Here is a 12,468-nt window from a genome sequence, read left to right as displayed (position 1 = left end):
TAATAGCTTGTGAAAACCCACTTGCATTTGCCTGAGGTACCAAAGAGAGACTTGACTCCTTGCAATGAGCTGGATTGAAAGGAAAAGAAAAAGAAAAAAGAAAGTTGTCCATACTTACCTCTGTGTCCCTCCTCTTCTCCTCTTTCCTCTCCTCCTGGGGCTGACTTGACTCTGTCACCCTTCTTTCCAGTTCCCAGTGAACCTCTACTGTGTGTGTGTTGGGGGGGTGTTGGGGGGAGTTTATCTTAGTGTGAGCTGCCAGCTCTGCTACAGCTTCCTTGTCTACAGTACTTAGGAAAGAAAGCGAAGCGCCTAGGTTCTCAACTTGATGCTGAACATTGAAGAGCACTGAGAAAGAGTTCATTAGGCAGTAAAAGTACCGGTGGTACATTTCATGCCGAGAATTCCTGGGGAAACCACAACATTGTAAATCAACTCGACTTTAATAAAATGTTTTTAAATGAAAAAAAAAAAAACCCCGAGGAAAGAAAACCTTTTGGGAAATCTAGATTCATATTTATTTGATGGTGATTAACTTCGTGGAGTGCATGTGTGTGTGTGATGTGTGTTTGTATCGTGAGCCTCACCCGGATTAGTACATGAGGTGTGTGGTTTGGTGGCCAGACCAGAACCCGGCGACTCCCATAACACTTCTTTAGAGGCTAGAAAGGGGAAAAAGGTACGAGTGGATTAACCCTTTTCTTTTTACGGTGTTGGATGATTGAGATAATTTCGTGTTGCTCTCTAAAAACAAACAAAAACCCAAGTCCTTTGTAAGTAAATTCCTGACTGGGTTCTTGAAAAACCGCCTGCGGAAAGCCCACCTCGTCTCTGACGTGGCCTCACACGGTCTTTGTGCTTTTGTTGTCCCTTGCTCCTTTCACACACCTTTTCTCCCTTCCCAGACCGTCTCTTTTCCCACCTCTGTGTCTTTGCTTGTGCTCTTTCTTCCTTTTAGGGTCTACATTTTTTTTAATGATGAAAATGATCCCGAATTTACAATAAAGCAAGTACGGTACAAAGAAATTTTTCGTGCCTGAACCGTTTAAAAAGAAGATGCTACCTTGATGCCCCATCAGTCTACACCCATGTTCTCACAAACCTGTAATCACATAATAGCCAACAAAATCAGGATTTACCTTGGTACATTATTACCATCTAATTCCAGAACCCATTCAGGTTTTGTGAATTGTCTAATGGCCTTCATGGCAGACGAATCTAGGTTAGAAGGGTGTGTTCATATAGTTACCTTGTCCCTTTAGTTGCTTTTATTCTGGAATAGTTCCTCAGTTTTTCTTTAATTATTGTGATCTTGACACAGTGCATTTCTCATTGGCTTTTTATTGATTAGTTAGTTTAAATTTTTTTTTCTTTTTTTTTGTCTTTTGGCCATTTCTAGGGCCGCTCCCATGGAGGTTCCCAGGCTAGGGGTCCACTCGGAGCTGTAGCCTCCGGCCTACACCAGAGCCACAGCAACTCGGGATCCAAGCTGCGTCTGCGACCTACACCACAGCTCACAGCAACGCCGGATCCCTAACCCCCTGAGCAAGGGCAGGGACCGAACCCGCAACCTCATGGTTCTAGTCGGATTCATTAACAACTGGGCCACGACTGGAACTCCAAGTTAGTTAAAATTTTTTATGGACGCAAGGTTTCTGATGATATTCAGTGGGTTATAATCTCTTTATTTTGATGTTCAAAGTGTCTTCCATCTGGTCAGTAGGACCCCTTACAGCTAACTTTTGTGTTCTCTGAACACTTCCTTGCTCTCTGGCACAAGATCTTGTAGGGTTTATCTGTGCTTTCTCTGCCCCATCGCTGTAATTGGCTGCCTCTCTTAAGAAGCCCTGGCTCTTTTTAGGAGAAGATGATGTCTGGCACAGGTGAGCTCATTGCTTGTGAACTCTGGCTGCTTCCAGGCCTTCTCAGTAGATGGAGCTGTGGGATGCATGTACTTGTGTATACACACACACACACACACACACACACACACACGTGCATACTCAGTGCATTTACATTTGTCTTTCTGTATCCATCTATGTCATTCGATAATCGTGAGTTCACACACTTGCTCCCAGTCAGCCCACGTGACCCGGTCTCACTTCCCCCCTTGCTATATTTTAACTCTGACAGTGAAGGACCTATAGCTCCAGCTGGTCTTAAGCTCTTCCATGTCGTGTACCCCTCTCTCTCATTGCCATCGGCACCCCCTCCCCTGCGTGGGTGCCCTCCTCACCCCCGGGCCCTGACAGCCCACGCCAGGCCGTTTTCACAGCAGGGGCCTTCTCCTCCGACCCCGGCTTCGGTGCTCTGCTCCGTCCTTCCCCAGCGCAGGATGCGGTCCTTAGCGGTTTACGCCTCTGTCTTTGTAACGTCTCTGAGTCAGGAGGAGTTCGTGACATTGACTTTTTGTCCATATAGGTCAGTTATTTTGTAGCGTATTCTTCAGTTTCAATGGATGTGCTCATTAACTTGTGCTTTGTCTGGTGCCTTTTCTTGCCTCTTTCAGCTGGGGATAGTCTCCCCCTTTGGTTTCCTGTGCTGATTTTTACCGCTGGTAGGCATGTCTTAGTTACCCTGCACAGCCTGAAGACATGAAGCTTTGTGAGGATAGGATCTGTTTCTTTTTGACTTTTTTTTTTTTTTTTTTGCTTTTTAGGCCCACCCCCGAGACATACGAAAGTTCCCAGGTTAGGGGTTGAATCGGACCTGCATTTGCCGGCCTACACCACAGCCACAGCAATGCCAGATCCGTAACCCACTGAGGGAGGCCAGGGATCGAACCTGCATCCTTGTGGATACTAGTTGGGTTCATAACTGCTGAGCTATAACAGGAGTTCCTCTTAGTCATCTTCTAAGTCTCATTGCACTTAATAGTTTCTTACATATGCATACATTGGATGAATAAAGGAAAACAGTAAAATAATGTAATAGTATACAGTATTTGGTCATTATTTTATAAACAGGTCTTCTCTAGAGATAGATCATTTTTTCTAGAGTAACATATAAAAATTTTCCTTTGGCCTTGATTTGGGCCCTCCCAATCAGCTAAACTGCATTTCACAGTTCCTAACTTAAATTTGAAAACCCCAAATTTGTTTCAAAGGATCATTCACCCAAAAAAAAAAAAAATTGTTAAAAACCTGTTTCAGAGAGGTCTTTCTAAGCCTCAGTCCCCTCACAGAGCAGACTCCTCACGTGCTGTCCCAGGACTGAACACCACAAGCTTGAACATGCACATGGGCCCTCAGTTCTTTGGGAAAACCCACAGGGTACTGGGAGTGGTTCTCAGGGCAGTCCCAGGACCAGCAGTCTCAGCATCTCTTGCCAGCTTGTTAGAAATATAAACCCTCAGGCCCCATCGCTGGACCTGCTGTGATCAGAAATTGGGGGAGGGGCGGGGGGTGGTACATGGAGCCCGGCAGCCTGGGCTTCGGTGATTCTGATGCTCAAGGTGCCGTGACCAGGGCCGGACCTTCCCCCGCACAGCATCCCCCTGCCACGCGTGGGTCAGGGAAGGGCCTGGATGGCTTGGGGTGGCCTTAGGTTCACGAAGCCTTTGGTGTTCATCTCCGTGTGCTGCACCCCTGTGCTCTTGGGACAGAAGCCAGACAACTACCCTGTTCCCCACTAAGCTTGTTCTTAGCTCAGAAGCACTCGAGCAGCACCTTTTTTCTTTAGGTTTATGCCTTCTCATTGGAATAGGTTTCTGGAATATCTCAGGAATGTTACCTCCTTTTTAAGATTGTTTGCTTCTGTCTTTGTTTTGCGGATTTTGAGGACTTAGAGCAGGTAAAGCCATGGAATAAGTGGAGACGTGCAGGTAGCGCTTTTCACTGCCTTTTTTGCTTTCTAGGGCGTTCCAGTTAGACTTGAAGTTGGCCCACGTGACATGAAGAGCTGTCAGTTTGTAGCTGTCAGACGAGATACTGGAGAGAAGCTGACGGTTGCTGAAAACGAGGCTGAGACGAAACTGCACGCTCTCTTGGAGGACATCCACGCCAACCTCTTCACACGGTCAGTTCCTTAGACTCGCGCGGGTCTCGTCTTCACATGCGCCCCGCCTTTGTGATCTGTACCAAGGAGTCCTTTACCCCAGCCCGAGGTCCTCTCTCAACTCCCGTGGGTCTTAACTCGCCTTTCGCTTTGTGTTTTTTGACTGGTATTGTTTTTCTGTGTGCTTTCTGCTCCTTACAAGGTTTGCGGTAATGGACTGTCTGTCCTGTGGACTAATTTGGGTTAATTTTAGGCCCACGCTTTTATGATACATGAAATTTGAGGAATGGACACAATGGTTATCACCTGTTGGAGGCACAGCATCAGCCCCCGGGAGTGTTTAAGATCGCTCGCACCTGGGGCCGAAACCTGGGGCCTTGGGCGGAGCTGCCGGGTTCCTGGGCCCGGAGCCGGCCAAGAGCTCCGCAGGTGGTTAGGGTTTGGCTCCAAGGCCCAGAACCTCCTGAGCGAGGTTGGGAGTGAGGCTGCCCAGCCGCCCTGACCTGTGCAGAACCACAGACCTCAAGGCAAAAGACCAGAAGGTTGGTGGCATAGGTGTGGCACCTCCCTTTCTTTACCCACCTGCCTGAGGCGGAGAGGAAGGCCCGTGGCCGTCCGGGTGGGGACTCAGTTTGAGACGGGCGGGTAAGTTCCTGCATCTCGACTTGTTTATCTTCTAATACCTTGGGCCTAATTCGTGTTAGGCCTGAGTAATTTAAGGAGGGAACCAGTTTCAGCCTTGGCTTTGGTGCTTATTGATGTGATTGTAGGCAAGTGATTTTGCTTCTCTTGGCTTGTTTACCTTAAAATGCAAATGATAATCCGTCTCGAGGGGTTACTTCCTGGATTTATTTGGCCTCCAAAGCTGTAATTCATTTCAGGGTCGTCTGCATTCAGGACAGGTCGTATTGTCAGAGAGAAAGATGAGAAAGCTGCCTGTCCTTGTTGCTGCCCCGCGGGCAGTGCTGTCAGTGCAGCGGTTCTTTTCCGGAGATTCTCCTCCGAGTCACCGGGGAGCTTTGGAAACGGAAACATACCTGAGCTTCCCACCAGCAGGTTCTGGTGCGCTGGTTTTAAGATAGGTCTTGTTCTACCTGTAGTGTTGAAGTGCTCTCTTTGCGATTCAGGTGTACACCCTGCTTCGAAGAGCACTGCTAAAGGTTTTTGTTGACATTTTTATGCAGGGAATTAACATAAGTTGCTTAAAGGTGCATTCAGCCAGCCCCTCACCGTCACTTGGGCCCACCTCACTGCGACAGAAGGGGAAGTGGATTCGGTAGCTAGCTAGCTAGCAGTCGCTGGCGGAGTTCGCGTGGCCTAGCCCTGAGGTTAGAAAAGAAAAACAGGCCTTCTCTTCCTTGCTCATGGCCTGTGAGTGCTTCTCTTGTAAAGTGTGAGTTTGAGTGTGGAAGAGAATATTAATTTCCATTTGGGAAACTTGAGGTTCTTAAAAAAGACTTGCATGGTATGCGAAAGAGCTTGAGTAATGTGTATGTATGTTTTTCCTTTTTTAAACATTTTCATGCCTTTGTGTTTGATTATTACAACAATTCAATATGGTAGTTAGGCTTAAGTATTTTTCCAGTTTTGTAGAAGGGGAAACTGAGACCAGAGAGGCTGAAATAATTACCCAGACTCTCATTGGTAACAAGAGGTAAAGCCAGGAATTAAATTGTTGATCACTAGAGATTTAATGGTGATTACAAAAGTGATCACTACCTGTGTGTGCCTGCAAACTCTCCATTTAATGTTCACATTCATGCAGTGGTGAGCTAGGATTTATTGAATGTCACTGCTAGAGACAAAATTGAGGTTCATACTGAGTTCTTCTCACTTGCAGGTTATTATTCTTTCATTAAATTTGCTGTTTTTAAAAAACTTGGTCATATTAGTAAGAAAAATATGTATTATTTTTAAATTACTCCATAATAGGGCTTCTGAAGACCTTAAGGCTCATATGGTTGTGGCTAATACAATGGAAGACTTTCAGAAGGAGCTTGATTCTGGAAAGGTAAGAGACTTCTGAAAAGTTTCAAATATAAACATATTTCAGTAAATGATACTTTAAGACTCACAGAATTTATGCATGATGTTAATCCCTTCTTCAAGGCCTGTCACACAAAAGGATTATATGTTACTCCGCATTGCTACTCTGTTTTCTACTGGCTCCCCGGCAGCATTACAACATCGTATGGTTGGGGTAACACTGTGAGCAGATTACATAAAACCTTTTGCTCATGCTCCTTATGCAGGCTAAACAAGTTTCCTTTTGTATGACTGTATTCCCATTATTGGAGAATTTCGTGCTCTCACTTTGCTGTAAGTTCTTAAAGTAAGCGCTGTTCTAATTTGAGAAATGTAATGTGCAGCATCCTACAAAAGGAAGTCCTGTTTCGGAGCGTGTATACTTACCTGGATCTTAATACACTGAACTTGGTGAATAACAAGTGAAAAGCGTTACTCATTTCTAAGCCTGTTTTTGAGAATGAGGGGGTACTTCTGGCTCCTTAAAACTGCACAGGTTTTCCTAATGGTGTTTGAAGATTTAATCAGCTTTTTATGTTGTGTGTATGCAGAAGTTCGCAGCCCAAACTTGGTTTGCACAAGAAAGGGGTCTTGATTTGGAAATTATTTTTTTATTATTATTTATTTTTTTTTGTCTTTTGTCTTTTTTTGTTGTTGTTATTGTTGTTGTTGCTATTTCTTGGGCCGCTCCCGTGGCATATGGAGGTTCCCAGGGTAGGGGTTGAATCGGAGCTGTAGCCACCGGCCTACGCCAGAGCCACAGCAACGTGGGATCCAAGCCTTGTGTGCAACCTACACCACAGCTCACAGCAATACCGGATCCCCAACCCACTGAGCAAGGCCAGGGATAGAACCCGCAACCTCATGGTTCCTAGTCAGATTCGTTAACCACTGCGCCACGACGGGAACTCCTGATTTGGAAATTATTAATTGCTGGGATGAATCACTTATGGACATTAGTATTCTGGTGCATGTGTTTGTACAGCTGGTCTGCATCTCCAGGTTATAAACAGGAAAATCATAGACCAGAGACTTAAGTAATTACCCCAAACCATTTGGAAGCAGACCTGGTATTAGAATTTAGACCTCTCTTCTGATTCAGCTTAAGGCACTTTTTAAAAAAATTCATGCTGAAGGTAAAGACAAAATTTTGCTTGCTTATGGTTATAACCTCTTAACATGTCTCTTACTGTATGAGTTGGGAAGATATGAATCTCTCTGGCTTTCGGTTTACGAACCTGTAAAATGAGTACAGACTAGATAGTATAGCCTAAGGATCCAGCTTTGTCACTACTGTGAGGATTTGAACTGTGGCCTGGGAACCCACATGTCATGAGTGTGCCCTCCTTCAAAAAAGGCAAAAAATAGCATCAAAATCCCCTTCAGATCCGTAATTCTTCAGTATTTAGCCTTCTGTTATTCTTGGCCTGTTGCCTTGGTAATATCCTGTCTTTCTGGTTTCCATAACTTGTCACTCAACTTGATACTTTCTTTTTTGGTCTAAAATGTTTAGGGCCTTATCTGCCACACATGGAAGTTCCTAGGCTAGGGGTTGAATCAGAGCTGTAGCCGCCGGCCAACACCACAACCACAGCCACAGCAACTCGGGATCTGAGCCTCGTCTGTGACCTACACCACAGCTTATGGCAACATTGGATCCATAACCCACCAAGAGAGGACAGGGATCGAACCCGTATCCTCTTGGATACTAGTCGGGTTTGCGTGTTTGTTACTGCTGAGCCAGGGCGGGAACTTTGCAGAGTTCTAATCTCTACTTCTCCTGGCTGGCTGGATAGCTATCTGATGCTGTGTATATTTTTTCTTTCATTCTATTTTTTATACTTTTTTTGTTCCATTATTTATTGAATTTTAAAACTTCCCTTATTGTAGAAATAAGATAGTCCCCTTTTGCAGTACCGTCTATTAAAAACATTGTGCAAGAGTTAATAAACCCATAAAGTAAACTATCAGTGCATTGCTTTCAAAGAAATGAATCTTAGTGGGTATCGGTGGATCATGTTTTCCATTCTGATATTAAATAAGCTCTTGGAGAGATTTCCACAGGGATCCCAAAGCAGAGTGTAGGGTTTTCAGGCCGTGTCCAGAGATCACACAGAGACCAAAGCAAGTGTTCTTTCTGTGTCCAGTGCTCAGTTCCCGCCTCCATCTCACCTCACGGTGCTCAGCTTCCATGTGTTGACTGAACAGCAAGCAGCTTCCAAGGCTTTTGTAAATAAAATTGGATTTACTGGGAGAGGAAAAGGAGGAAGGGACCTTTGGAGCTTGAGTGTAGATGAGAGTTTGTTTTCTCCTCTTTGTTGGTCAAAATGAAAAGAATTTCTTTATATGTCTAATTTATAGGACCTGCTTTTGGTACACTTTTCCAAGGGGGTGATCTTAATTGAATGAAAAATAAATGTTATCTACGTGTAACACATACATTTTACTGTCGGCATGTATTACTAATGTCTCAATAACCATGATTTTTGAGTATTAATACTTCTCATTAGCATTTTCTGCTGTGAAGTTCAAGATATTATATATTGCAAAAGATTGTAGCTTTGTAGCTTTTAAAAACATAGATGTAGAAATAATATGAGATAAAAACCTTTCCATAGCTGAATAAGTCACCTAAAAAAATATATACTCTCCGTTCATGTTAATGAGTTACATGCATACATAATAAGGAATTTCAGGTCTTACCTCAACTTCACTTTGAAGTTAGAATTAAAACATGTTGTTTTCAAAATTGTGAGTCCAAATACATTTAATAACAGCTTTAGTTGAGTTTATTCTTATACTATAAACCATTTTAAATTTTAAAAGTTATTGTAGTAGAAATACCTTCTCATGGCTTAGTGATTTTTTTTTCTTGGAGAAAAAGATAAGCCTACTTACTGTAAAATCTGTTAAAGTTATAAAAAAAATACAGCTTGAAGTATTATGAGTTAACAAAAGTAAAATTTCTAAGAAACCAAATTTAAATTCATTATTTTAAAACATTCTTTGTAATTATCTTAATATTTGTATGATCGCGTAATTAAAGACAGTGATTAGGAGTTCCCGTCGTGGCGCAGTGGTTGACGAATCCGACTAGGAACCATGAGGTTGCAGGTTCGGTCCCTGCCCTTGCTCAGTGGGTTAACGATCCGGCGTTGCCGTGAGCTGTGAGCTGTGGTGTAGGTTGCAGACGCGGCTTGGATCCCGCGTTGCTGTGGCTCTGGCGTAGGCCAGTGACTGCAGCTCCGATTTGACCCCTAGCCTGGGAACCTCCATATGCCGTGGGGAGCGGGCCAAAGAAATAGCAAAAAGACAAAAAAAAAATAAAAAAATAAAGACAATGATTAAAGTTTTTCCCCATTCTGTATTTCAGAATGAATTTTAAATAGTACTTTAATGAATGTACAGTTTTCTCTTTTTTATTTGTGTAAATGCTAATGATTTACCAACTTTCAATACAGGGAAGTAACTTTGTGCTACTTCAGCTCTTATATCCCTAGGTTTGTTTTTCCTTCACTTTTCATTGCATAATTTCTATATTTAAATTGTATATTATTAATGTATATATCTAATAATTATTGACCTTATATTATCTGTACACTTATTTAAAATTATTTGTATTGAGTACCTGTTGTGGTGCAGTGGAAACAAATCCAGCTAGTATCCACGAGGATGCAAGTTCAATCCCCGGCCTCGCTCAGTGGGTTAAGGATCCAGTGTTGCCCTGAGCTGTGGTGTAGGTCGCAGATGTGGCTTGGATCCCGAGTTGCTGTGGCTGTGGTGGAGGCTGGCAGCTGTAGCTCCAATTCAGCCCCTAGCCTGGGAACCTCCATATGCTGTGGGTGCGGCTCTAAAAATAAATAAATAAATAAATAAATAATTCCTATATTAAAAACAATTGTCTAATTATTTAGCATATAATTTTAATGTATGTTTTAAAACATATTAAAAAATCGTCCAAATACTTATTATTATCATCCCCTCCACGTTCTATCATCCATTCCCCCCCGCCCCCGCCTAGCAGTTTTCTACTTCTTTATTGTCTTAAGCGCATCACCAGAATAACATCAGCTTTGGGAGTCAGGCTAACACATTTTGCTTAATTATCATAAAAGACGTAGGTAACTAACCTCATTTTTTTGTAATTTCCTAATCTGTGTTTACTTTCACTTTACTTGGAAACCTTTTGAAACATGTTTAACCAAATTCCAAGGGCGAGGAAGGGCTTCTAGGAGACTCTCGAGCTTGGAAGGTGTGACAGGAACCAGTTGATCACAAGTTGACAAGGAAGCTGGATGACCTTCTAGCAGCTTTTAAACTACCGTTTCTTCTTTTGGGCCACAGCTGTGGCATTGGAAGTTCCCTGGTCACAGGTCGAACCCTTGCCACAGGAATGACCCACACTGCTGCAATGACAATGCTGGATCCTTAACCTGCACCACAAGCAAACTCCTAAACTACCGTTTCTGTTGTATGTCTTTGATTTCTCTACTCCTAACAGGAATTTTTTTATAGGACTAATGCGTCATTGTTATTGCAGATAAGCCTCATTTTGAAGTGGACATGCTATGAAAAATGTAGGGTTCACAACTAAGAGAAATCTTAATTCTCGTCTCGTCCAATACCCACATTTTATAAGAGAAAACTCAGGGCTAGAGATTTTCAAACAGGCAGTGAGTTTGAAATTTCGGATAAGTTAGGTTAAAATCCCAGGTCTCTTGATTCTGCCCATTATTCTCTGTGGTCTAGGAAAGAAGTTAGAGCCTTAACAACCGTTGACAAATCAGTGTTCTCTTTGTCCCCTGCCTCTCTCCTCCTGGTAACCACGTGGTGGAGGGAGGCAGTCGTCAGGTTTGAAGTGAGGGCTCTGACATTCACCCTTCGTTCTTCCTTCTCTTTAGTGCTGTGGACATTTAAGTGTATTGCAAAGATGTCTCTGTTGTGTCCTGCTGTTATGTGATGTGCGGGTTTGAGATGGTGGAAAAACATCCTTTCTTATCTCAAGCACCTTTGAGCACAGTTCCTAGCAGGTTTGCAAAGGTACCATGGCCTGAAAAAGGCCGGGAAACCTATCCTTTTTCTTGCGGGTTCAGCAGAGAACTCAAATGTTCCTTTTGCGGAACAGAAGGAATTGTAAATACTGAATTTTTTTCTCATGTTAGATTGTTCAGATTCCATTCTGTGGGGAAATCGACTGTGAAGATTGGATCAAAAAGACCACTGCCAGGTAAGACTGTTTAAGTCTAACGGATAAAATCTGTGAAGTGTCGCAGTGAAAAAGAGTAGGAATTTTCAGCCTAAACGAATGGAATCTTTACATGGTTTTAATTTCAGGGATCAAGATCTGGAACCTGGCGCTCCGTCCATGGGAGCCAAAAGCCTTTGCATCCCCTTCAAACCACTCTGCGAGCTGCAGCCTGCAGCCAAGTGCGTCTGCGGCAAGAACCCCGCCAAGTTCTACACCTTGTTTGGTCGTAGTTACTAAGGGTTAAGCAAACCCCATCTCCAGCCCTCCTCGCTTTTTAAAAGATTGATCCTAGTCAGTTCCCAGACGTAGACAGTTTTATGATTTTTTTAAAATAAAAGTTCTAAAAGGAGGTCACGTAAGACAGACACCTCTTCTTATGTCTAAATTAACAATGGAGAAAAGACTTTTCTGTAAACAACCCCAGTAATAAATATCATGAACTGATACCATTTCATGTATTCATTTGTTTGGGAAATCGCTGTGTTTTATGCTCTGGGGAAGTTGCTGGAGAGACGAAGGCGGCTCTTCTTGACCTCAGTACTGCCTCCCGCCTTCAGACCCGGAACCACCAGCTGCTCCTTCTTCGGTGCAGGAGCCCTTTCTCGTCCTTACTTCCTCCTGCTGAGTCTAACACTGCCCTAAAAACAAACGAGGACGACGGAGGTACAAAAGAAGCTTTCCTCCGCCCTTCTCTTTCCCTCTTTTCCTTGTGGTTCCTACGGGGTCTTCAGAAGACCAAACCTGATTCGTGAAAGCCTGATCAGCTCATCTCACTTTGGCTTCTTAGTTTGTGCTCAGGAGGGAGGTGGTGCTGCCCCTCTGCCCAAAGCCAACTTCCTGGGGGCTTGTCTTAGCATCTGCCTCTGCTGCAGCTCTGCTGCTGGAAAACATTTCGCTTCTTTACTAAATTGCTCCCAAGACTTGCCGTCCTGTCTCTCAGTTAGGTGTCCTTCTAGCTGTCCTTCCGTGGCCTGCGTCTTAGACATGGGTGTGCCCTTGCTGTAATGGCCCTCCTCCCATGCCACCTGATCAGCCCCCTCTGATCCCATGGTTTCAGGTGACATTAATAGGATGACGGCTCCAAAATTTTTATCTCGGTCTGACCTCCAGGCCCCACTCCTAGCTGCGTACTGGGTTTTCTGGAGTGTCCCTTCAATGTTTCAGGTCAGCCCGTGTCAAAAAAATCTCCTTTCATTCTC

At 43.7% G+C, this 12,468-nt stretch overlaps 1 protein-coding gene across 2 annotated transcripts in view; it reads left to right on the top strand.

The window, feature by feature from the left end:
- Positions 1–11,713, top strand: part of EPRS1 (glutamyl-prolyl-tRNA synthetase 1) — a 67,217-nt gene extending 55,504 nt beyond the window's left edge. For both annotated transcript variants that reach the window (XM_047754601.1, XM_047754602.1), the window contains 4 exons: positions 3,857–4,017; positions 5,929–6,007; positions 11,184–11,248; positions 11,356–11,713. In XM_047754601.1, the coding sequence (XP_047610557.1) occupies positions 3,857–4,017; positions 5,929–6,007; positions 11,184–11,248; positions 11,356–11,506 (456 nt within the window). In that variant the 3' untranslated portion in view covers positions 11,507–11,713. The remainder of the gene's footprint in view (positions 1–3,856; positions 4,018–5,928; positions 6,008–11,183; positions 11,249–11,355) is intronic.
- Positions 11,714–12,468: the final 755 nt, after the last annotated feature.

This window comes from Phacochoerus africanus, chromosome 12, assembly GCF_016906955.1.
Source record: "Phacochoerus africanus isolate WHEZ1 chromosome 12, ROS_Pafr_v1, whole genome shotgun sequence".
In the NCBI taxonomy this organism is placed as follows: domain Eukaryota; kingdom Metazoa; phylum Chordata; class Mammalia; order Artiodactyla; family Suidae; genus Phacochoerus; species Phacochoerus africanus.
This window is presented reverse-complemented; position numbering and strand designations above follow the sequence as displayed.